The 25712-nt window shown below is 46.2% G+C and overlaps 1 protein-coding gene across 1 annotated transcript; it reads right to left on the bottom strand.

Moving 5' to 3' along the window:
* Nucleotides 1–1467: 1467 nt before the first annotated feature.
* On the bottom strand, nt 1468–14182 carry LOC146176632 (BTB/POZ domain-containing protein 6-like). The gene is made up of 4 exons (XM_084581019.1): nt 14174–14182; nt 12245–12462; nt 4021–4312; nt 1468–2888 (listed from the first exon to the last, which is right to left on the bottom strand). The coding sequence occupies exons 1-4, from the start codon at nt 14180–14182 to the stop codon at nt 2592–2594; spliced, it is 816 nt and encodes a 271-aa protein (XP_084437145.1). The 3' UTR covers nt 1468–2591.
* Between the last annotated feature and the right edge of the window lie 11530 nt (nt 14183–25712).

Raw genomic sequence — 25712 nt, 5'->3', positions numbered from 1 at the left:
CTTGCCTTGGTTGCCTGCACATGGCTTAGCTTTACTCTTCTCTATCAGCCGGCACCAAGGCACCGTCTGAATGGCGTCAATCATGATGTCTGCGCGCTTCAACCTAGGGGAGCACTGTAAATTAAATGCTGGGGTATCTCTTTTATTTTTGTTAAGTTGATTGCCTCTGCAGTGGCTGTGTGACTTCGGAGTAATGTATGACTTCGCTACGACGTTCGATCATGGCCGAAACGGAAGAATCCAAAACCGCACCTGAAATTATGGTTTCTTTTGTTTAATTGCTGAACGCTTTTAAGTTTTGAAGAAGCATTGTTGGCTTACGGAAGGTGTGGACTTCGATACGCAGTGCGGTCAAATACTCACCGTTGTCTTTGAAGAAGTTCCCCTCGTGTTCTGCTTGTCGCGTTGCTTTTTAAATGGTGGCCGTGACGGCCCGTTCATTAGTGGTAAAGGAGCTGCTTATTTTTGTCCTTCCTTCTTTCCTGGAGTTCCACCCTCTCGCTACTGAGACGCAATCAGTTGGCAGCAATCGAAAGAGCTGGGAGTTTTGGTACACACATTAGCAGCAGCTGCTTTAAATGTTTTGCCATGCGTGGTCGCTGTCTCGTACTGAACAGAACCGACCATTATTTAATCTCGTTCACTACAGCGGGGTTATAACGAAAAAGAAAACCCCGGCACTCTGCATAACTTTGCACAAGTTACGTTCGTTATTTTACAAGGACACCTTTTAGTGGTTTTTTTAATGTTGGCTCTGCCGAATACCCCACTCCAAATGATCACCGTTTATGTCTGGTATGATTTACTACAACGAATCGTTTTCATCAAACTTCTCGTTTGGCGAAACAAAACCAGGAAAAGGAAATGTTATTTAAAAATTATATTCCTTCCCGAGGCTTCCCGTTACTACCCAGGTAGTGGAAATTAGTTCATAGAGTCACAGTATGGCGTTATTCGTATCCCTCATGCAGCCTCATGGTATAAAACCCCACATAATACGAACAAATATTAGGTGTCGCATTAATTGCGCACGCAAACGTTGGTCCGCCAAAATTTTGCGCGATGGCTCTAGAATAGCCCGCGTATTAAATGCTTCCAATCTTACCAGTCTCCTTAAAGCAAAAGCTGTTTTGCCATTCACCCTCATCCTACGCTCCACACACTCCACGGACTTGACGGTTCGATTGAATCCAATGACTGCCTAGACAATGCGCTAGAGGGCAATAATTACACCCTGCACACTTTCCTTATGCCAAATCCGCTGTTATTTTTTGCCTTTTGAATAGCTTAGCATTTGACGTGTACGACAGAGGGGAAAGGCGATCCAACTGCGGAACAGCATTTCACCCGAAAGAACCACGAAGGAGCAAATATATGGCAGTTTATTGAGCATTTGTAATTGCAGGAAATTAAATTAAGTGCCAGACTTTGAAACCGATACACATTGAGCATTTTGAAGTACAACAACAAAAGAAAACTTGAACTAAGCTAGGTGGAATGAAAATACAGTGATAAAAATAATCAGTGAAATCTGCTCGGTTCCTGAAACCGGCAGTCGCACAAAATGCTCTCTTGATTAATGAAACATACAGACTAGAGTTTATCGATGTGCACTTCTAGCGCCGTAGAACGCAGCATAGTAATTTTCTGGTGATAATGACATTGATAATGTCCACTGACATAAAATCTCGGAAGAAAGGGACCACTGTCAAGGCTTTGTTGCAGTTTTTTTATTATTGTTTTTTGGCACTCGGGCTTCGACCGCAGCTCCTTTCTCAGAATTTCACTCGAAAACACCCAATCAGGGCTACGCTCTTTTCTTAAGCCCATGTTTAGATACTGTTATCAGGATGGCAAATATAAAGAGATAAAGAAGACTACAAATACAAAAGGATAAAGAAGAATCAGAACAATAGGTGCATGCTCGGCCGCACACCATCAACGTCTGTCATCTTGCATGGCTTGCGCAACTGAGTGACATTTTCATGATGATTCGGCCTTTTCGTGCGTCTTACCAGAAACTGATGGTGGGTTATTTGTTTGGTTGAATCCTGAAGTTGTAATTCTAGTGAACATCCTGGCGTACTCTGAGGATTACGTTATTCACCAGCACTCCGGTGATGAGGGTGAATACAATAAACATCTGAACTGCATAAATAAGCAGGGTAAAACAAAAACAAAAAAGCACATTCTGTGCACTCCAGACAAGAAAATTTGTGATTATTTTTCAGAGCGTGTGAGTTGCTATGCACAGATGTCCTCAAACAAAACACACGCGATTAAAAATTATGTTTGTCACCAAAACATAGAAAGGCTGAAAATTCGCCCTTCCTAAACGATAGTATGCTTGATAACCTTTAATACCGCGACTAGCTTTAAAACCGCAACATTTGAGATCAAGGTTACACACTGGTAACCAAAGTACACAATTACACAAGGTACACAATTTCAACCAAAGGAAGCATCAAAGTGAAGGCATCAGACTTGAGGCCTTCTGAAAGGAGTAAAGCTAAAGGTCAACGTGCCAAAAATGTCTTAGCATAACCTTCGGTCTGAACCAAGAAAGAAAACAGTTTTTCCTCCTGACACTTCTAACGCGGTGCTTTCTCCCGACAAGCCCATGCTGGCAGTTCGACCGACTTGTTACCTATCATAACGCTCATGATGTCAAAGGCATCGTCCTTTGTTAGGACGCAGTCCACTCCCACGGATCTGATGAACGACACAAACTCTTCCAGACTCAATGCCAGAAACCTCATCTTGGGCAAAAATGGAGCAATGACAGTCTTGACGTCAGTGGGCTTGTCCGCAGTGGCACTTCTATGGCAGTAATCCTGGGCCCAACGGTGCACAGCAAGGATGACACACATTTCTGGCACGTTCGTCACCTGCGATTGAAGCGTAGTATTCGCAAAAGACACTCCGGCATCGTGCAGGATGTGAACATGCTAGATATAACGATCAGGGGAAGGTAAATTCTATAGTTTGCCTAACCTTCATCAACGAGCGGAGAAGTTTAGTGAAGGGAAGGCTTATAAACGAATTTACAATATGCAGGAGATTACCTGCAATCAGGCTGTCGTTGGAAAAGACAAATTCCATTTTATTTTATCGAAAGACGAATCCAGCGTTGAAATGATTAACTATCAGAAGTGCAAGATGCCGGGCTAGTTGGTACTGCATAATGAAATAAAACAGCGCAACCAGTTTCCCTCCGTGTTACGTCCCATACCTTGCGCTGTTTTATTTCATTATGATTAACTATAATCTTACAAATATAGTTACAGGATGCGGAATATAAGTAAAGGGTAGAATAGGCAAACAGGATTACTAGCAAGTTCTTTCCGGAGACGAAAGCGTGAAAACATACAACGAAATGGACAGGATAGGGCTTCCAGTCTGTATAGGCCAATGAATAACAGTAAGGTGTTCTATCTCACGAAGTACAATAGGAATAGAATCAAGCATCCTCTAAGGAGCGGAGGTAGCTTTAGAGAAGCCATCGGTAATGTAGGTATGAGCAAAAATTACATGGTTGCAATTAAAGAAAGACGACACAAGTAGCGACATGAATAAAATATTTAAAATAGGTCAGAAAAAGTAGACGCAACTGTGATGGGGCCGGAATTGAAGCCAGTGAAAGAGGCCGTACTGCTGAGCCAATGGAAATACCGCCGGCGGCTAAAAAGGAGAGTAGAGAAAAGCTTGCAGGCCTTGCTGACGGAAACAGCATCTTATGAGCAGCAAGCAACTGTAGCTGTGTTGAAGTACAGTTGGGGCACTCTGCTACTCGCTGCTTCGCTTATGCAGCGCCTCACGGGCTCGACCATACCGGACGCTTGGAGGAACGCTATAATGATCATAATCTACAAGAAAAGGGAGCGTCAAGGATTTCACTAACTAACAAATGCTTCATTCTTATGGTTAACATCCCGGTGTTTCTCTTTCTCTCCCTCACTATATGACATTTTTTGCAGCCTTGGTGCCGCACTAACTGATGCTAAGAGACACCGTCCATACCTTGTCCAGGATGTAGTGCACTGTCTGCTCCAAACAGTCGGTGAAGGCGTCCGACGCAAGCACTTCCTCAGGGCTTTCTTTTATCAAAAGGTCGACCGCTTCGTCGATTTGTCCAGCGCCGGTCAACATTAGGCCGTCGATGAAGCGGCACACATGGTCAACTTTCATGTTGGCCTTGATGTAAAGCGTGCAGGCCAGTTCTAATTCTGGAACCAGGTATTTTCTGGCTGCGGCTCGCGCATAGCCTGCTTCCTCAACGCTGTTGATGACGGGCTTTCCTTTGTACAGATACCTGCAAAAAATTTGGATGAGCTTTCACAAAACATGGAATGACACCTGAATTTCAACTTTTAAAGGGGCGATGACAGGGTCGTCCGCTGTATTGCCGTTTTGTACTTCTGTGAATAATATAAAGGACTGTGATCCTACTCGCAAAGTTTTAGTGCCTAGCGCACGGCACATATTACAAAAAAAAAAAACGCCATAATAATAATTGGTTCACAAGAAGGGAAAGGCGCAGTATCTGTCACACTTGCTATGTGGACACCTGAACCGCGCTGTAAGAGAAGGGATAAAGGTGGGAGTGAAAGTGGAAAGAGAGAAAGGGGAGGCGTAGTGGAGGGCTACGGAGTAAGTTCGACCACCTGGGGATCTAAAACGCGATAGAAATCGGAATTGGGGAGCTCCTCCCACCGAGAGCGACCGCCATTTTGAAATACTCGTGTGACGTCACAGAGGATACGCGGCAGAGCGTCGCATAGGATGCAATATCAAAGGACACGTCTCTTTTTTTTTTCTTGGGACGATTGACACAGTGGCCGTCCCTCATGCAGACGTGCTTGATGAAGATGTTATCGCACGAAAACGACACAGAGTAAGGCATGTTTTCTTCAGCATAAGGCACGGTCACAGTCAGTGGGCTGCACGGTTATAGGTTCCTTAGCTTATTGACGCACTGACTCTAACCGGCAATGACGTCAGCATGGCCAACGTCGCCTGTCACCGTAGTGTCAAGTTTTAGGCGCCGCGACGCCGACGGAACTAATCACTTGACGGTCGTCCGATCTGCTTTGGTCGGATATCGGAGGCCGAGCGAGAACTTGACACCCGGGGAGTGAACGGCCTGAACAGCTGCGCTAGTCTGTAGCTTAACCGAGTTAGATAAAGGAAAACAAGAAGCTACACTTTATATGTTCCACCTTGTCATCAGCAATGACATTGGCCAGAAATGTTAGTCGGTGCTGAACGGCCGGTTCGTTCAGCAACGAGTAGAACTAGCTCGAGCACACGGGGTTCGGGTCTAAGTTTCGGCGATTACGGAGCGCGCATTCACAAGCTTTAGCGGTTGCACGTGGTCATTGAGTGTAGTTCCGGCAGTAGCGACCCCAAATCGACGACTACCACAAAGCGAGTGCACATTGAGCGGGAAGCGTCGATATATGTGACCCTGTCTAGCGAGTGCAGCCGGCAGCTGTTGGCGCCGCTTGTGTGTATACCAGGCGCAGGCAGGGGACGTATCATCCACGGCGTTTCTCACAGCGCAGTTGTAGTTTGTGAACAAATAAAGGTGCAACCGATGCGAAAAGAAGATGATAGTTTTGGTATTGCTACTCAGCTTGCATTTTATGCCGTGATAACGAGCGGCTGGCATACATGCAGTCATTGCAAAAGATATGTAAACAAGCACGCTGGGGGCGCAGTCGTAATCCGCGAATCGGCGCATTCCTGCGGAAGTTCAGGGTTCGTACACTAAATACTAAATGATGTATGCTTACGTTGAAGCACTCACGGGTCATTTGCTGGAGAAGCACTTGAAAAAAGCAAGGTGAGGCTTCGGAGTCTGTCGCAGTCGCGCGCGCTGCTGGGGGGAAGCGAGACGGAGACGGCGGCGACTGGGAGGTTCTTGTTCGGTGTGAGCTAAATTTTGATATCGTGCGAAAGAAGAGTTGCACATGTTTTCCTCTCCTGGAAAAACGAAACTCTCAATAGATGCAACTTTTTTTAACCCAGCGGATACAACAATAGACACTGCAAAATATATCTGCAAGGCATGCCCTCACAGCAAATTGGCTTTCCTTAAAGGTGCGCGGCACCCTCCAAATCAAAAGGACCCCGCGACCACAGCACACCCCGACGTCATGCGTAATAAGGCTGATGATAGTGCCCTTGACTCCGCTACTGTGAGGCCTATTATCTGCCTCTCAAAATTACAGCATGACTCCGCACCAAACGTTCAATATGTGGCAGTGGTACTGTAGAAAAAATCACCAGCTATTTCAGTGCTCCCTTGCCTTGTTCCCTTTTTATATGATTGCCTGCAAGAGATGCATGGCTATCGCGACTACCGATTCAGCAGCATCCAACACCACCCTCCTCATTCAACAGAATTCTGGGCGGTCCAATTCATGCTGGACGGAGTAGACATTCACAGAAAGCGTCTTCAAATCCCTCTATTCTCAAGAAGCGGGAGGCCGCATTGCTCAGCTCAGAATGATCCGGCTACTCAAGTACAGGCAACTCAGCGAGCTTTAGAAACCTGTCACTCTTGCCCCCCCCTCCCCCCCCCCCCCGTTCTTGTAACCATCGAGTGAAAGTAAACTATCCCCCCCCCCCCCCTCCCCGTGCTGAATCTTGCCATACGTGTAATGTTGCGCTGTTCGTTGCTGAAATCGTTGCACTAGACAATTCTGACAAAGCGTATGACTACGAAAGTGACAGTCACACATTTCAGCTACCCATCTCAATAAATGAATCGTAGGTTGGTTGGTTTGTGGGTTTTAACGTCCCAAAGCGATTCAGGCTATGATAGACGCTGTAGTGGAGGGCTTCGGAAATTTCGACCACCTGCGGTTGTTCAACGTACACTGACATTTTTTGGGCAGCTGTCCTTGCCGAACTTCACATTAAATTGAAGCCATGGCTACAGTTAAGGGATTGCTTCCCCAAGCAGCCTAGCGAAATATTTCATGAAACAAATACTCTTCATGTGAACCGACCTGTGACCACTTGGCTATACATACAAATACAAAGCTGCAACCTACGTGCGTTTGGGGAACTGAGCAGTTATTGCCATTAATGCGATAATAAACTTTTGAAGCTCTGCATATTGTTAAAAGCTTGAAGATAAACAAAATAAAATGGCTGAACGTATATTTAATCCAGAAAGAGCACGATGTGGGAACTTTAAAATCGACGCAAATGAGGAAGGAGGAAGATGAGGAGGAGGAAAGCAGGGAGGTTAACCGGTAAAAGGAACCGGTTTGCTAGGCAAATGAGAAAAGCCTCATACGAGAGAACAGCAGTGCTGTATTAGATGAAGATGCCTTTTACCACCGTGTATTAGTAAACCATATTCGCGTTAACTCAAGCATCCTGGAGGTAGTTAGGCGACTCGAGGTTCACTAGCGTCGCTAGAGAACGACGGCGGGTTGCAGATAAAAGATAGAAATATCTTTAACACAAATGAGCTAATACAATTTTTTTTAAATAAAGACATCTTTACAAGTTTTAGTCAAAGTTTGCTAAAATATTTTCGCAAAAACATTGTTTGACAACGCATAATTTGTTATTCGAACTGTGCTTGAAAATTGCATTCATAGCTTTCATGTCATGCATTACATAAAATTTTGGACGTAATATTTTTTTTCCAAAAAGAAAGCCTAGTGGAAGCCTGTTCCCTGCGCGGTTACAAAAAGATGGATTTGTTTTCCATCAAACGCCGTAACTACAAGAACGTGGTTAGCCGATTGCGTCGTGGTGGACTGAGGCCTTACAAGCCTGTGTCCTTGCCGCCTAGCAGAGCCGGCATGCGTACCCCACGGAATTTTGTTCGTGCAAAAGTTACTGCATCCGACAGCACACCGAGGGCACTGCTTGACGAGAATCAAACACCGCAGAGACGGGGGGCGGATGGCAGAGTGGGAAGAGCGGGCACAACAGTGTGCGAGATCCGTACTGCGTGTTCGCCTTGCGTCTCTGCTTTGCTAATATCTCTCTGTGTCTGTTAAAGGCTTAGCAGCTTCGAGCTACGCACTCGGTGCTCAGAAGTAAAGCACCTCGTGAGCACCTACTTTCTTTTGCCCGCTTCAGTTTTAAAGAAAGGGAATCTGGAAATGTGGTTGACGCTGAGGGGCCGGGGCATTTGTAGGGAACTCAGGCGGTACTACAAGCCGTGTCTCAGGGCCTGTATTGCCGGTTTGAGCGAGTGCTGTCAACCCAAAGCCTCACAGTGGTTTCAATATTTGAAGTTTCAACTTTTTCACTTTTTATATATGTTTAAATATATTTTAACTGTATTTAAGTATATTGAATATATTTTAAATATTTCAACTTAAGCAGCACATTCCAGGTGGGAATAAAACCTGCCGGGATTGTCGTACCCCGGGTAAGACGCGCCACTTTCCAACCTGTCCACGAGCACGGACAGCATACATAAATGTCCTCCTCACAAGCGTGGGTCTTACAGGTGGTAGACAACTCAGAAAAGTTACGTAGTATGAGGGGCTGAGTTCATACCGACATTACGTGCAGTCATGGCTGGCTTCTAACTCAGAATGATGCAACGTAGCACGAATGAGCCCTTTAAAAACTAAAGTAAAAATAACGTAGTAATTCTGTATTCTTAAACTAAGCAGCTTTAAATGGCTAGCATGGTGATTTTAGAACATTCTGAATTTATAAATCGCATATTCTTCGGAGTCTCTTCTTCCAGTGCAACAACATGTTTTTAAAACTACGAAGTGGCAGTATTTTGAAAGAGCGAAAACCGGGAAACCCAAAGTATGTCACGGCCAACCTATGATGTCACGACTTGCCAATGATCATATGTAGTAACGGATACGGCCTGTCGTGTGCGCGTATAATAAATAAGCGGTTATGACAGCTGAGGCCCCTCTTTGCAGTAATCTGTCCTTTGTCTTGCAGCAAACGGAGAGCGAACATAGACGGCTGTGCATTCAGTGACGTTACCTCTACGTACGTTGCTCATAGAAATCGGTCCGACTGACGCCATGAAATCGGAAGTCTGAAAATTCATTCGCGGTAGAACAAACCATTGAACAGCCAGGCATTTCGGTACAAATGACCATAGCAAGGGAGAATGTACCGCCAAAGTTTCAGTTAAATACGAGAATGTTGAAACGATGTCGCAATTGCCCCTGAGTGTCTGTGCCAAAGTTTGTTTCTTTATTCAAAGGTGTTCAAGGGCCGGCGCTGACACTGGGCGCCGTCGCGGTGCGGTCCTGATTATTAAAGGCCACATGGAATTTTTATTGTGCTCTGATCCCCCGCCGGGGTGGCGCAGTGGTTACGGCGCTTGACTACAGTTCCCAAGGACGCGGGATCGAATCCCCGCATCGGCGGTCGCTTTTCGATGGAGGCGAAAAGCAAGGGGCCCGTGTGCTGTGCGATGTCAGTGCACGTTAAAGAACCCCATGTGGTCGAAATTTCCGGAGTCCTCCACTACGGCGTCTCTCATGGCCTGAAGTTGCTTTGGGACGTTAAAAATCACAAACAAACCAAACCAACCAACTATTGTGCTATGACAAAGAACATTACACTAATGCCCTATTACTCGCCGCTGTTGAAATGCCGCGCCCTTGGGCTCAGCAGTCGAGAGATAGATAGTTTATTCCAGCGCCCTAGGCACTGAGCCGCCGCAGCGTGGCATTAGGTGCTGGGAGTAAGGATCTGAAGAGAATAGAAAAAAATTCCGAATTCGTTCTACAACCGATTTCTTGAACCTCGTACGGCCGTCTGAAGAGACTTGGTGTCGTCAATACTGGCATAAATTTTGATTGCTTGGTACCCAAGGTTACCACAGCAAGAAGGACAACTTGTTTACATTTAGGCCATCGCTTAGAACAGCTTGGTTTGTGGGGTTTAACGTCCCAAAGCAACTCAGGCTATGGAAACGCCGTAGTGGAGGACTCCGGAAATTTCGACCACTTGGGGTTCTTTAACGTGCACTGACATCGCACAGCACACGGGCGCCTTGCTTTTCGTCTCCATCGAAAAGCGGCCGCCGAGGCCGGGATTCGATCCCGCGTCCTTGGGAACAGTAGTCGAGCGCCGCAACCACTGCGCGACCCCGGCGGGGCATCTTACAATATCTCCACATAATTTTTGCCTGGCTTTGCTTTTATACACAACAGCTTTTCCTCACAATTTTGGGCTTTATACAAGGCTTTAATACGGAAAATTGAGCTAGTTCGTACATGATTGCAAATTACGAGCGCTGCGACGGAGAACAACAACAAGGGGCATTCATTTCAGAGTGCGGTGTATCTGTTGGCTCCTTTTTAGAGCTATTGTCTTTTTATCTTAAATCCACATTTGTTGAATGGGAGGGTAGACTATTTATACAAAAATCTGGGGTGTGCATTGGCTCAAAAGTGGCTCCAGTTCTTAGCAACATATTTCTTTCTTACGTGGACAGATCCATTAATGACAAATTAGGTAACTATGTAAAAAAAGTCTTCCGATATGTAGGCGATTACCTGATTTTTGTTGAAGCCCAGGACTTCAATAGTCAAGTGGATATGGTTTTAAAAACATTTGTAGACCGTGGGTATGGATTGAAATTTACGTTTGAATTACCGGAGGGAAACCCGCTTCTATTTTTGGATATAAGATTAGAAAAAAAGTTGGATCATGTTTGTTGGTCTTTTCTACAGCGGTCAGAGAAGCCCTTGCTTAGTTATCATTCAGGGCATTCAAAGATAGTAAAATGTGGCATTACAGTGTCTTGTTTAAGTTCTGCTGTTACAAAATCATGTGTTCACGCTATAGATATCAGTTTCAAACAACAGGTCCAAAGGTTAAGGTTAGCGGGCTTCCCGATGGATGTGATAATTCTAGCTAGCAATAAAATAATAAAGAAGATTAAGGCTTTTGGTAGAGAGGATACACAGGTCCATATCAATATCGATGGAAAGAAGTATGCAGTGATCCCGTATATCCATCGGTTATCCCATAGGCTTAAGCAGAGTGGCAGCAGATATGGAGTTAAAGTGTTATTTTCGGTTCCTAATAAGCTGGGCAAAATTTGTGCGGTTGTTGACAGAAGGGCTAGAGATCAGAAACAAAAAAGTATAGAAGAAGAAAAAGTGTGTGCCAAGTGGACCATGATTCGCGTTTTGTCGCATGTGAAGAAGGGGTTGTGTATCAAGTACCTTTTAAATGTGGGAAAAATTATATAGGGCAAACCGGCATATGTATTAATACGCGCCTGCGCCAACATAACACTTCTTTGAATAATGCTCCTTCATCCAATTTGGCCCTTCATTATAGAGACTCATTTGAATAAACCTAGTGGGTCAAATGTGCCTAGTAGGAAAAAATGCCTACCGCTTTTTAACAAAACCAAGATTAAGTTTAGACACAAAGATCAAAAGACTAGAGAACTGTCAGGGTCATATCACATCCATAAGAACAGTGACGCGTGCGTGAGCTCGCCATCTGTAAGCATCCAAGATTGTGAGATTTTATATCTGGATACCTAGGAAATATCTGTGAAGCGCATGTGCCTATGGTTGTCGTCTGCGAGTATTTAATCTGTGTTCTTCGAATAAACCTTCAGTTGATAGTAGCGCCTGTCCTTTTCATTAATCTCTCGTTGTTGTTCTCCGTCGCAGCCCTTGTAATTTGCAATACAGGGCTTTAGGCCACTCACGTTTTTTTTTTTTTTTTGCATTATCATCAGTCATGACACATTATGGATCTTGAACATGCTCACTGTTCTTAAGCCTTACCCACATGTGTTGGTTTGAACTTTTGTACAATTGTACAAATTTCACCAAAGCAAACCATTTTAGCCTGAGCAGACCGCAAAAACCGCCTTCGGCCCTTAACGATCATATTAGATGGCCTTGGCCATGAAATTTATCATAATCAAACATTGTCCCACAAGTTTTCTCATGTGACTGAAAGTCAAAATAGCTTTGTGCTCGTTACCTTAATGGGCCCCACGAAGGGCGCTCAAAAACGCGAGTTACAGCCTAGGTCCCCCCCCCCCCCTTTTAAACAAAGTTCTTCGGGCATTCTTGCGACTGCCCCTGACCCCTTCCTCAGCTTCCCCCCCCCCCCCCCTCCTCGGTCAAACTGCTCGGCATTAATATCCGAACTTGCCGATAGGAACCCGAGAGTGACAAAAGCTTGCTGAGTATAGTGTCATCGCACTTCTGAAAGAAAAGGAAGCAAATTGAACCAACTGCGCCTGACTTACTTCAGCAAACAGAAGAATCCATCAGGATGTAGGTCTGTGATCACCACAGCGCCCTTTTTGGCAAGTGGGCCGTAAAACATAGCTCTGAACACTTCGTTCTTCATGGCCAGCAGTTGCCTGTGGCCCTTGAACGTCTTTGAGACGGGATAATTTTCCGGCTTCACGTTGAATTTGACGTCCGCGTACTGGCCTGTTTCCAGGAATTTCTTGAAGTTGAACTGTCTCGCCCCACAGCCGTTGGGCATATGAAAGAGGAAAGAAAATAAGTGTTATTGTGAGACGTTAACATGAGCAAGCCCTAAAGAAACATTTGCCTAAATCATCCGCGACACGGAGTGATTCTAAAGCAGAGTGATTGATTTTGAAAACATATACGAAACGCATTTTACTTTTTCCAGACGTTTCATGCTCACTCAACATCTACCCGCTTTCTGAATTTTTTCTGTAAGAAGTACATATGACGCCAAATGTCGTGGGCATACTTTTTACGCTGGATCGATTAGGCGGTAATCCATTACCTCATCGACGCGATGTTATTTGTGAGCGGAGCAGGGATTCTGATCGGTTGATTCCCACGGCAGCAAGATTATGCGGCCAACTCGTGCCGATTGGCTTCGAGATCGAGCAGAGTCGCCACCTAGCGCCACCTATGAAATAGTTTGGACAGGCCCAAATGGGCTGGGAGCTTCACGCTTCTTCCTACGCGCGCGTTTCCGTGACAGCCCACATAACTGCTCTGTTCTCCGCGAAAGGTAAGGTGGACTTCCAGCCAGGAAATTTATTATACGCTAGGCTTCCATTCGCAAATACTTTCGCTTTATGGCGGCGCTGCCGGAGGTCCGTTCCAGTCGCCTCCAAAACTTCTCACGATTCCGCGGTTTCACGCGCCAGTCTTTCGCACACGCTACCAGCGCATCTTCCGTCTTGTCTATGGCCTCGCTTAACATGACAGGTCGACAACGTGTTGGACATTACAGCCGCTCCTGCGCTATCCTATGCCCCGCTGTCTTAACGCAGGTGGGGGCTGTATACATGCAAGTCGAGGGCGGCGCGCAATACTTCCTCTGGCACAGTTATTCAGCATCTCCACCTTAGTGCAGATGACCCCGAGAACAACTCTTGAGTTATCTGAAACGACAGCTGTTCAGAAAGTCAGCTGCACTAAGTACGTCTCTATGACCGACAAACGCCAACCGAATTTGAGGTGAAAACTAGGCATTATAGGCAGGCAAAAATTTAAATTTTTCGGACAGTTGGATATGCACTCTTTCAATAGTTACCACCACCTTTTCTCGGTTGATGGGAGGCGCTCAGATTGTCAAAAAAAAAAAAAAAAAAAGCCATGTCATCTACGCTCTCACAGCGCGCCGCTCAGTGCCTCGAATTCAGTACTCAGGCTCGAACTCGGCCTTGGTTGCCAATGAGAAGAAATTAGAGGCGTCTTCTACTGTGCAGTGTCCGTTCCCGTTGAAGAACTCCAGCTGGACAAGCAGAACAGTACAATCTATACAACGACAAGAAAGGGAAGAGGAGACTCGGCTTCCCTTTGACGTTCCTGTTGAGCTTGTTACTCAACCCCAAGGGGTCGACATTATTCGGAACCCTAAACTACAGCGTCCGCGATAGACGGCGTCACCTTTGGGCGTTAAACGCCATAAACGACTAAAACCAAATTAGCGTACATTACCAAACTAATTTACAAATAAATTAACGAGCCATAATAAGGCATCCATGCATCCTTAGTGCCTAATCAGTGGTTATACATTAGTACCAAAGTGTGTTGCTGGGCGGGTTGGTGTCTGATCATGGTAGAAGAAAATAGAGAATAGTCTACTTCCTTGTCCCGTCTCTTGCGCTATCTTCTACCATAATTTAGTACATTTTAGGGCCTACACCAGACGCAAAAAAATTTTGAAAAATGAGACTCACAGCGAACATTTTTGGGCGGGTGGAGAAATGTCGCTTGTTGCAGAGGTGATGATAGTCAGCAAACCTGTAACAACCAAAGGCCCTTCTTAGAGCACACAAGCTACGTACGCTCCAGTAAGGGAGGGCAACTGAAGCTCAAGTAAAAAAAAAAGGTGAATATTAGCACGACTTATTGGATGCTCCGCGCCCGTCATGCCGAGCAACATGTGTGCACAGCCGCCGTTGTTCCGAGGATAAAGCAAATCACGAAAAGCGGAAAAGAACCTCTATTTTTTATAACCAGTCATTGACGTTAAAGTCAGCCATAATCATGTAATCGTCCTGTTAGGTGCTGCCTAAGTGCCAGCTCCGAAAATTCGTTGGGGCAAATTATGCAGAAAAGAATGGTGAATGTGCTTCCGTCACGAGCAGGGTCTTCTGTCATTCAGTTGTGTAGTACATACAAGCTGAGGCAGCGTAATAAAGCGGGGGAAATATATTTTTTTTTTCTATATTGGGCACTTTTTTTCGGGCCAACGGATAGGATTTGACAGCGCATGAACGTTAGGCGCTATTCGGCGTGATTCCCATACATTAGAGCGCATTGCCGTCCTGACCTTTTGGGAGACGTCGTAGTGATATTTTGCGCCCTAAACTCAGCTATTCACACTTTTTTGTGTGGCTTGCATTTAAAGATTATGTAGGCAGAGAAGTAAAAAGAAAAAAAAAAGATAAAACATGGGTTTGAATAGCCAGAAAAGGTATAAGCAACAATGGTAGTAATACCAACTCAAAATATCTCAGAGAAGTACTGAAAAAATATCCAAAGGCCGTCTTTCGCACTGCTTGAATAAAAGCGCTACGCAGGATTCGCTTTAACCATCGCGCACATGGGCAACGGATACACTTCGGCACACGCCCAACCAGGCTCGAAATGTTGGCGCATTAAGTTCGCTCCTCAATTGTGGCCCAGTGGCATTGACGTTCGACTCATGAGTACATGGACTCATTGTCGAATCGCAGCCTGGACGGTCGCATTTAGATGCACACGGAACTCATAAACGCCCCCATTTGATGTCGGTTCGCGTCAAATAACGTCCATCCAGCGTTGCCTACGCGAGGCGCACCAAAGAATCCGGGAATTTCCGGGCGCAAACCGGGATGCGCGAGCGGCCAGCTCTGGGGCTGAGAAATGCACCTTCGAGCGAGGCACCTCCGTTCGACAAGCCAAGCACACCACCCCACACCGCCGCGCACAACTCTGGTTACTCGGCGCTGCGAATGGACTTCGTGCCTTGGTACGCGCACGTTCACAGCCGCTAAGAGGGCAAGCAGTCTTCGCGCTGCGAGTGGACTTCGTGCCTTGGTACGCGCACGCTCACAGCCGCTAAGAGGGCAATCAGTTTTCGCGTGAGGGAAAAGCGAATGTTATCCACACATGGAGTAAGGAAAGAACTTAGGAGAGGCCCTGGCGTAATTTTTTTGAAGCCGGCGCCGCCGCGCGCCGACCGGACGCTGCAACGTCTCTCCTCCTCCTTTACCCTCCGCATTTTTTTCTCCGCTACGCTCACGTACCTAGGGCCCTTAGCAACGCTGTTGCTAGTGGCCCGAGTTTTCATAGCAACAGCGTCGCCGTTGCTAATGGCACGACTTGGCTAACACTAAATTTTGACGTCACCTCCGCCACACTTTCTCCAATGCATTTGGAATGGCAAGGGCCTCTCCTAAGCTGTTTCCTTCCTCCATGTATCCACCTATAAAAGCACTCGTTTTACGGTTAGGTGGTGGACGACGGTTGTTGTTGCGGCGCGTGTCTTTCTCTCCCTCTTCTATTTCTTTTTCTCTTCTTTCTCTTCTGTCCACCCTACAGCCACAACTGCCGTGTTGGCCGGCGCGACAACAAGTAACGGTAGAGAAAAGCATGAGTAGGCGCCACTTTCCAAATAATGATACAAGTGCATTTTGAAGCGGTGCTCTCCGATGCACCCTTCCGAAAACTGAGAAACACCGTACGCGCATGACGACGCAGTGAAAGCGATGACGCAATCACGTAACACAAGTGACTTCATTCAGCGCTACAGATACGAGCGAGCACGTGAAAAGAAGGCGAATTCTCCTCGCAGAAGTTACGAGACTTCAAGCTCAGCCGTCCTGGATGTCTGTGCGCAAACGAAATAGGTCCTCATAAAGCGCACACGTAACGCACGGCTTTGGCACAAACATGTGACAGACGAAAAGGGACCCAAATATCTAACGCGCGCGGAAAGTAGACGCAACGGTCGTTGCTGACGAAACGTCATCCAAAGTTGCCGCGCCTTCTAACGTGCGCATTGGATACGAGCAATGTCGCGAGCATGTCGTGAGTCCAGCGTGACCGTAAAGCTCGCACACTTACCTATTCAGCAGGGAGAAGATTAATACCTTTCAGGGTGAGTCGATCTCACGCCGACTGCACGGTACCGTTGACAGAGGAAGCAACAGGTGTAATACCGAAACTACTGAACGCCTCGAGAGAGCAACACGTGCTTCGAGGTCACTTCACCTCAGCTACTGGGTTCTTTCAGCTTGAAGACTGCAGACAACAAGCAGCGCTGCAACTATAGAGCAAGATTCATGAAAGCAGAAGAGCTTAGGGGGCGCCACCGTTGAGTCACCTTCACCTTCACCCTCGGTCAACTTCTATGTCGGTTTCGGTTTCGTAAGCGCCAGAACTACTTAGCTCATGGGATGCGTGGACAGAGCCTTTTATCGGACGCTGTGGACGGCACGTGTCCGCACAAACTAAGTCATGATTACGTGGGAAATTGTTATAACAATTGATTAAGGATGCGTCTGAATAGTAGGAATAAATAGTTAATTTAGTGATACGTTTAAATCACCGGCTGAATAATTTACCTAATTAGAGTTGCAGACGCGAGATGTGATGACAGCACGTCCGCGCGCATAAGCCAAGTAATTTACCAAATGCGGTAGCCAATATAAATATAGTATGAACAACCTTCAAATATGCATGGGACACATCCAAAATTTCCCACCCCTCTTGATCCATGATGGAAAATAGCGCGAAAGTACACGAAGGACGGAAGGAAGTAAGACACGGACAAGCGCTACGCCCTCTTGATCTCCCGAATACCCAACGTTTGCTCGCGCTAGAACTGACCAAAATACGTGAATTGCGGCATCATGCTTTTTCATGTATATGTATATATATATATATATACTTGATACTTGGCTCCCTCTCAATTGTTATAATAGATCTTGGTTGCGCTTCTGTATATATGTATGAATGCCGCTACGAGAAAATGTCTGCTGGCCTTTCTAACCCGGCCACCGTTGTAAAATTACTGATGGAGATCGAAGTATCTCCGAATAAATAAATAAACGAATAAATAAATATATGTTTAGCCTATTTCGAGATGGCCAATTCAGTGGTGTCCACCACATTGGGATGGGGACCTCCAAAATGTGGCCCCCTGGAAACCCAAATTTCGACCTGGTCAAATTGCATCAAAAGCGATTCTACCGTAATTCGATTATATCTCATTCCGTGGTGACCCCACTCTTGTGATGGCGAACTTCGAGAATTCGTCCCTGGACCCCCAAAATTTGACCTTTCCAGAGTTTATTCAAATTTGAAGTCTGACCTAATTGATGTATGGTCAATTCCAGCGGTTACATCAAAATTGGGATGGGTCGGCCTAAAACTCTGGCCTCCAGGATCCCGAAAATTCACCTCGTCATAGTTTCACCAAAATCGATGTCGTTCGTGGTCAAGTATGGCCAATTCAGAGCTGACGTGTAAACTTGCTTGGGCCACTTCCGAAATTTGGCCTCGCTTTACAACAGAATTTTGAATTAGTCCAAATTTGACCAAGCGTGATGCTTAACCTGATAAGAGTATCACCAACTCTGTTGTTACTTGCAAATTTTGGTTGGCCACCGCCAAAATTAGGCCTCCTGGTATGCCGAAATATCACTTCTTCCGAATTCGACCAACACGTTTGGCTAAACTAATCTGAGTATGGCCAACTAAATGGGTGCTTGCCAATTTGGGTGGACCACTTCAAACATTTGGACTATTCCTCCCGAAAATTTGACTTCGTCCGGATTTTATCGATAGAACTGCAATGAGCAACGAAACGCAAAACTTATAACGTAACTAGGCGCAGAATGCGCAGGGTTTTTCATTTGTGCACTTAAGGAGACGTAAGTGCACACTTTTAAATTTTATCGGCTGTAGCTGGTTAATGCAGAGGCGCGTGTGTTACTTTGAGAAGCTGCCGCGACAGAGCTTTGGAAGATTTCCAGTTCTCACTTGGCAAGGAAGGCGGGCAAACAGCTTAGCCGTGAAACTTCGCGGTGGATATCTAACCGAATAAGGTATTAGTATTCATTCCTTTTATTTAACAGGTGCTCGCATATGCAGTTCAGTGGATATTGAGCTTGTCTCCAGCGCACTACTAGTTTGACCCTGGCCGCAAGGAGCTAATTTCGATGGAGGAGATTTATGAAAATGCTTGTTTATGAGATTTTAAAAAAGTTTGGCTTTGTCCTGCAATTGAAGGGGCAATTAATGGCCCATTTTGCAAAGAAACAGCAGTTCCTGCAAATGGTCTTAGTGACTGTTATCTGTGGCGTCGTACAGTACGGTATGGTAAGTCATGACATATGGTATTGTATGATGTTTCACGGCAACATTTACGGACTACAAAGTGCGCCGTAGTTTCTCCTTGGGTGAATTTCGTCAAAATTGGGTTCTTTCAAGTTCACTTACCTCGTACAGCACTGTACGTGCCTATTGCGTTTCGATCCCTTCGAAACGCGGCCGCCACAACCGAGTATTGAGCCACCGCTTGTCCACTGCGGTGGGCTGACGACCATTTTCCAAATATCTCTTGCCTCGCTAAACTCCTTTCTTTTTGCATTTTACATAATTGCTGTTCGTGAAAATTATGTTTTCTTTTTGGTGGCGCATTTTTGAGAATTTAACTAAAGAACGCTTTCATTGTGCGACAAATAGGCCAGTGTCTTGGATTTCATAGCAAATAGAGGTCCCGTTTAGAGTTCTTATATTTGAAAGCTCGTCAGATTAGGGCAAAATATATTCCTAGTTCCTCTGTTGGGATATGTAAAAACAATTTGCACAGAAATTTTTGACACCTAAATGAACTCACTGCAGTTATGCATAAGTCTTTTTCAAAGGCATATAATAATAATTGGTTCACAGGAAGGGAAAGGCACAGTATCTGTCACACGTTTTTCTGTGGACACCTGAACCGCGCCGTAAGGAAGGCAGGAAAATTGATTTATTAATAGGAAGGGAAAGGCACGGTAACTGTCTCACTTGCTTTCTGTGGACACCGCAACCGCGCCGTAAGGGAAGGGAGGAAGGTGGGAGTGAAAGTGGAAAGAGAGAGAGAGGAGCCGTAGTGGAGGGCTACGGAGTAATTTCGACCACCTGGGGATCTTTAACGTGCGCTGACATCGCACAGCACACGGGCACCTCTTCGTTTCGCCTCCATCGAAACCCAGCCACCGAGGTCGGGTTCGAACCCGGGTACTCCGGCATAGTAGTCGGGCGTCTTACCACTGCACCACCCCGGCGGGGCAGGAAGGCAGAAAGATGGGAGTGGAATGAACGTGGATAGAGAGAAAGAGGAGCCGTAGTGGAGGGCTACGGAGTAATTTCGACCACCTGGGGATCTTTAACGTGCGCTGACATCGCACAGCACACGGACGCCTCTTCGTTTCGCCTCGACCGAAACGCAGCCGCCGTGGTCGGGATCGAACACGGGTACTCCGGCACAGTAGTCGGGCGTCTTACTACTGCACCACCCTGGCGGGGCTTGTTCAAAGGCAAAGCTTCGTTCTCCTGCATGCGGAAGGATAAGCATGAAGAAGGTTGCCAATAAAGAAACCTTATCGCACTTATTCTACCATGTTTAGGTGTAACGTTACGAAATTGTCAGCGCGCAGTAGGGTCAGAGAAATAACTCGAGTTCATTACATTCTAGTATAAATCTTGAAACAGAAATGGGCATGGACTTGTAATGTGAAGAAAGGATAAATGATGGTCGCTAAAGGTAACCAATTGGATTCCAAGGGAAGAAAAGCGTAGAAGGGACGGCAGAAAGTTAGGTGGACGGAGGAGGTTAAAAAGTTCGCAGGGGTCAAGTGGATACAGCTCTCAATGGACCGAGTTAATTTGATGAATAGGGGAGGGGCATTTGCTCTGCACTGGGTATAGTCAGGCTGATTTATTTCTTCAGGCCACTTGTAAGCCCGAAGATGGAAGCAGCGATGAGTTAGTGCGTACGGTATTAAACACTCTACTGCTAAAATCATGCTTCTGCAAAGGTTTGTCTGTCATTTCTTTTTCTATCCTATTGTGCCACATAGAACTTTATTTATCCTTCAAAGGAAGGAAGCAGTGTGTGCGTGCGGGGGGGGGAGGGGGGAGTCCTATGCTGGTAGGCCTCCGCTACAATCTGAACCCAATCCGCAAGATCAGCCTAGAAGATCAGGCGCTGGGCTGCGCAGGACAGCCTCCCACTGCTCCTTTGTATAAACATTTAGGGATTTTAGTGAGGAGTGACTAGCACAGCCCGACGTGTCATGGGGTCTCGTTTGTCTCTGGCAGGCAAGAAATTACAACCTGAGGAGGGATAGCTGGGTGAATGAATGGGAGGAAGGCAGGAGGGGAAAAAGTGTGAGTCTGAAGCTGACGTCAGAGAATATCGTGATAACGACTGGTTTTGTCGATGGGCAGGAGGATACAAGGCCATCGAGGTGACAGTGGTGACAGATATCATGAAAGTAGAGGCGGTGGTACTGCGCAGCTAGCAAGCCACGTGGCCAAGGCTGAGTAATGAAATGCCTGTAGCAATGGCACAGACGTACTTATCGGTATTCAAGTGCGCGACGAGCCAATCAGACGCGTGAAAACAATCACAACAAGAAAACAAAAGCAGCCATCGCAAGCACATGCGACCGCGTGCAAGAGCACGTGCGAGGGAGGCTACGAACATGTTATCCAAATCAGAAGACACACTGCGCGTTCCGAAACAATACAAAGCGACGTTTCCAAGGACTCCCTCCTCGGTGACCTCTCAATCATATGTTGCTTACTTACAAAAGCGTAGAATTTCTTAACGTACGTTGTCTTTATATAATTGTTTGCTTAAGAGCCGAACGCAGTTGCTTTACCGGCATTCCCCGTTCGCAACACGCATTTACTAGGCCTGTCTTTATCATCTTAACTAATGAGACGCTGTGACCAACGAAGATCGTGCTCGTCTCGCTTTATGTCTCGATTTCTATTCCCTCCCCATTATGATCGACCCCCTGTCGATTTCTGTTCTTTTGTTTTTCAATTACAGGAACATCCCTGAGCAATTTGGCGTCACTCCAGATATTGTTTTATAGACATTTTTAAATGGCCGATGTATTATGGTCCTTTCCTCGTGCTGTAGATAGAGTGGCTGAGGGAACAAGAAACTGAAAATATAGCCTTTAAGTGTGTGGCATGCCATTGTGGTCTCGGCGCAAAAGAAGACAGCCTCAGCACGCCTGCCAGACACGTGCAGCTATAGCAGCAGGACTGAATTCCGGCTGTTCGCTGTCCCGTTCCCTCCTGACTCAGCGCGTCCTGCCAAACAAATTTGTGGAGATGAACCACAGACACTCGTTGTCGGGTCTCCACAGATATATTTGGCAGGATCCGCTGAGCCAGGTGGAAACGGGACAGCGAACGGCCGGCATTCAATCCTGCTGCCACGACGAACAAACTGCGCGTGCTTGGCAGGCGTGTTGAGGCTGTCGTCTTCTTTTGCGCCGAGACCATGATGGCATGCCAAGGTGTATTCCTGCAATGATTTAAAAATAGTTTTGGGGAAAGCAAATAGAGCAGAAGATTTTCTTGGTGGGAACCCTAACCACGCCGTGGTTAGGGTTCACACCAACAGAACAGAGATAGGTGCTATAGCTAATATCTCGGGAATAATGAAGACCGCTTGGGGACTTTATTTTCATACGCACTGATATCACTAACCATAAAGCCATCTTGTAATGTTGCCTCCAACAAGACCGTGAGTCGCCCTCAAAAGCATGAAATCATCCGCTTTCGTGCCTTGCAACCGAACGTTCTAACCGCTCATCCTCCGTTATGAATATTTAGCTGAAGTAGGCGAAACAAGCGGTAGCAAGAATTGGGCTGGCTTCATGGATGAACGCTGCGTGTGCCCTGACTTTTTTTTTTGCTTGTAGCATTCTATACTCTGAACATGAGCTAGTTGGTTCATAGCGCAAATACCTACAGCTAACTTAGAAGAACACTGTGGGCCCGGACACACAGTAACGAAGGCTGGGTGCGATCTGATGGGTTCGGCTTCAGTCTCTTCTCTGAAACTTGTTTCTGGTTGTACAGTTTCAGCTCTATAATACCACTTAAGTTCACGGTCGCACCGCCGCCTGCAGAAGGGAGGAAAGGGGAACGTGTGTCGAACTGCGCTCAGCAGTCGCAAGTGTTCTCGAAGTGGCTTCCTCAAAAATCGGAGGTTCTGCGGGTTGCTTTGTGGCTCCTGTCAGTCCCACTTTAGTAGCCAGTCTTCATTTCCTGTCCACTCCTTGTGAGCAGTTGCGGATCAGACACAGTACCAGGTGTACAGTCGATCCTAACTGTCATACGTTCTTTTTTTACACGTCCTTAAAATCGTGGATTCAGAGTTTCGTTAAACTGCCGTCAGAGCTCCGTGGCTTTGGAGTTCACTAGGCTCTTTGCTCCGTTGTGACCCTTTGAGGAGTTTTGGCGTACATGTACGGCGGCGATTTTCTGTCCCGCAAGGTTTTTGCCGTATCGGTACGGTTTCAATCCTCCGTTTGAAATTTCGCGCCCTAATGACGACGCATGCTTACTGGGAAGTGCTGCCACCTCCTAGGACTTACAAGAAGCGCTTGAAATTTATTGCGCTGCCTTCTTGCGAAGATAAACAGAAGTGATTCCTAGCTTCTAGCCACTGTATACTAGCTGCAGCTTGCCGCCCAGTCTGCGCAACGCCGCCGCCCTGTCGCGGTTTCGGTTTTGCCACGTGACCGCAAAGGAGGCGCGAAACTTGATTTCTATCTTTATGGGCGCTTCCCTGCAGGGAATAAACAGTACTGATGCTTAGCTGCAGCTTGTGGCCCGGTCTGCGGCAACGCCCTTGCATGGTTTCGCACCCCCCCCCCCCCCCCCCCCGCCGTGATCGCAATGGAGGCGCGCAAAACTTGATTTTTATCTTTATGACTACTCCCGGTGTAGGGGCCACAGAAACCGATTTCCATCTTTACTGGAGCTGCTGCTAGCTTGCGTATTATCGACGCTCACGAGGTATTCCTGATATTCTTGTGGTTTTCTGAGGTTCCCGAGTTTGCAGTGTAGAGCAACGTTGACATCAAAATACGGTTCCTAATATTTTTCTGCAACTTTTCCTTGACTTTACTCATATCGAACTTTCAAAATCCGTAATAAAGTAATTTGACCATCTGGGAAAGCTTTTTTCAAAATAATTCGACCCCCAAAGGGTTAACCGGAGTTCGTTCCCATAACACGGAGTTAAAAAGCGGATGGCTGCCGTTAGTGCTCCCATTTTGAGTAAATCATGTTTTTTGTGTAGGGTGAAGCGTCATGATCGGTAACACTACACCTAACATTGTTTCACGACAAGCTTATTTTCTTTATTGTCAGCCTGCATGATCTTGCATTTCTGTTCCTCAATGACAGACAGTGCCACCCAAACACACTATCACATGGACGCCCTGTATCATGCACTATGGTCGCTCAGTGAGATTCCCAAGTCGTCTATTAAACTGAAAGTTGTATAGCTTCTCACGCAAGAGAATCGCCGTCAGCGGGCTCCCCATCTACTATTCCTCCATTATCGGCGCCTCCCTTCTGCGGTGAGTGACAACGAAGTCTTAAAATCTTCTGCGGGAGACATCAATGCCAATGAAAAAGAAATGTTTGCACTGTCTGCTCTTCCGGCGGCGTTCTGCTATTTTGTCTGTAAGCAAAACCTTCCACTGTGACTGTAATAAACTCAACACTTCAGTGTCTCATACAATCGGATAAAATTCACTACCTTGTTTTGACCGCTGTCGTAAAAGAAGGGATGCGTTGCGGAAGATGATTTATATCCTGGGATCAATTGATCTTCACCATTCGCAAATAAAGTACACTGCCCCTGCCTGCTGTTGCTTGCAGCCGTAATCACCTGACAGCAGCAACAGCACCTTCCTTGTCTTTTCTACCCTGTTTCTTTCTTAACGATCAGTATTGATAGCTGAGGTACGACCAAATTCCTAAATGTAATCAGGGCCGTGATATGTTACCCCAATTTATGCCTTTCTTTTTGTGACTTAATTTTTTGTTTATGCATCCCTGTGTGCTGGGTTTGTCTGTTGCATTCCACAACATGTAAAGCGCCGCCGCTGTTTTGCCAACTGAGAACACGTTGAGTGTAAACTGTATCGCGGCCGTTTTATTTCCCCTAATTTATAACTGGCACTTGGTTCTCTTAAGTCCGTTCAACGAAGGCATTGCGAGATTGTATTTATTTACACTGGGCACTGGCGTCGGTCCAGTCAAGTCTACGTGTTCTGCGCAGATGACAATGAAAACTGGAAAACAAGAAGGGCACATCCACATTTAAAGCGGATTCTAGATACCATGAATAAAAATTGCATTAGGATAATTATATATTGTGCCTGATACTTCCAATGCGAAGGTCAGCAAAAAGCAACATTAATTCGAAGGCTTACTGTTTACATGAAGCGCTGTTTTTTTATGTGGTATCATTGGCAATGATAAGCACTTTTTGTATACAAATGCATGCCCCTCGCTGATGACAGGTGAAGTGAGTGTGAAAAAATTCGGAGGAGAATGATAAAACTGTGGATAAAAGCGAAAACAATTTTAAATGAGATCGCACATGAACGAGTGAATATTTTCCGCTCGCGTGGATTTTCCAGGTTTGTCAGAAGAAGAAGGAGAAGAAACGAAGACCTTCAGTTCTGTGGCTAGGACGGAGCTGCACGGACGGAACGTGCAGATGAACAAACTGTCCTTAACATCATTCAGCATAAAAGGTGTTCTAGAGCAGATGCCTATACACAGCTAGACCATAAGAGGAATTCGTATGCAGCTTGTGCAAAAACAATACCTTCAGATGTGGAAACAGGCATAACAAAGTCGGTTGTCTCAGCTGTAGAGAAATCTCTTGAGGGTTTCTTCGAGCGTATGTTAAGCACGTTTACAGAAGCTGTGTCACAGGTCATAGCTACAAAGATTAGTTCGACCAAAATTGCAGCTTTGCAAGTTGGCAACCCTGGTACAGCTGAATGCCATGCTCCTATGGTTGCTAGGGCTTCTGTTGAAGGAGATTCTACCCAGACGACGCCTGCTCCTTTTTTGTCAATGAAAGTACAGGGACAGGGTCCAATGGATACCCACGTGTCCACCGTTTACCCATTGGATGTAGAGATGACATGTTCGTCCCAGAAGCGTCGCGCTTCTTCCTCTCCC

Source organism: Amblyomma maculatum, chromosome 10 (genome assembly GCF_055883805.1).
Source record: "Amblyomma maculatum isolate TAMU_Amacu chromosome 10, ASM5588380v1, whole genome shotgun sequence".
NCBI classification, from domain to species: Eukaryota; Metazoa; Arthropoda; class Arachnida; order Ixodida; family Ixodidae; genus Amblyomma; species Amblyomma maculatum.
This window is presented reverse-complemented; position numbering and strand designations above follow the sequence as displayed.

Bases quoted from the DNA above. Each gene is read 5' to 3' on its own strand.
- LOC146176632 (XM_084581019.1), bottom strand. The intron at 4,313-12,244 runs GTAAGTCAGGCG...AATTTTTTGCAG, and splicing joins GGATTCTTCTGTTTGCTGAA to GTATCTGTACAAAGGAAAGC. The intron at 2,889-4,020 runs GTATGGACGGTG...CTTCAATCGCAG, and splicing joins TGCACTACATCCTGGACAAG to GTGACGAACGTGCCAGAAAT.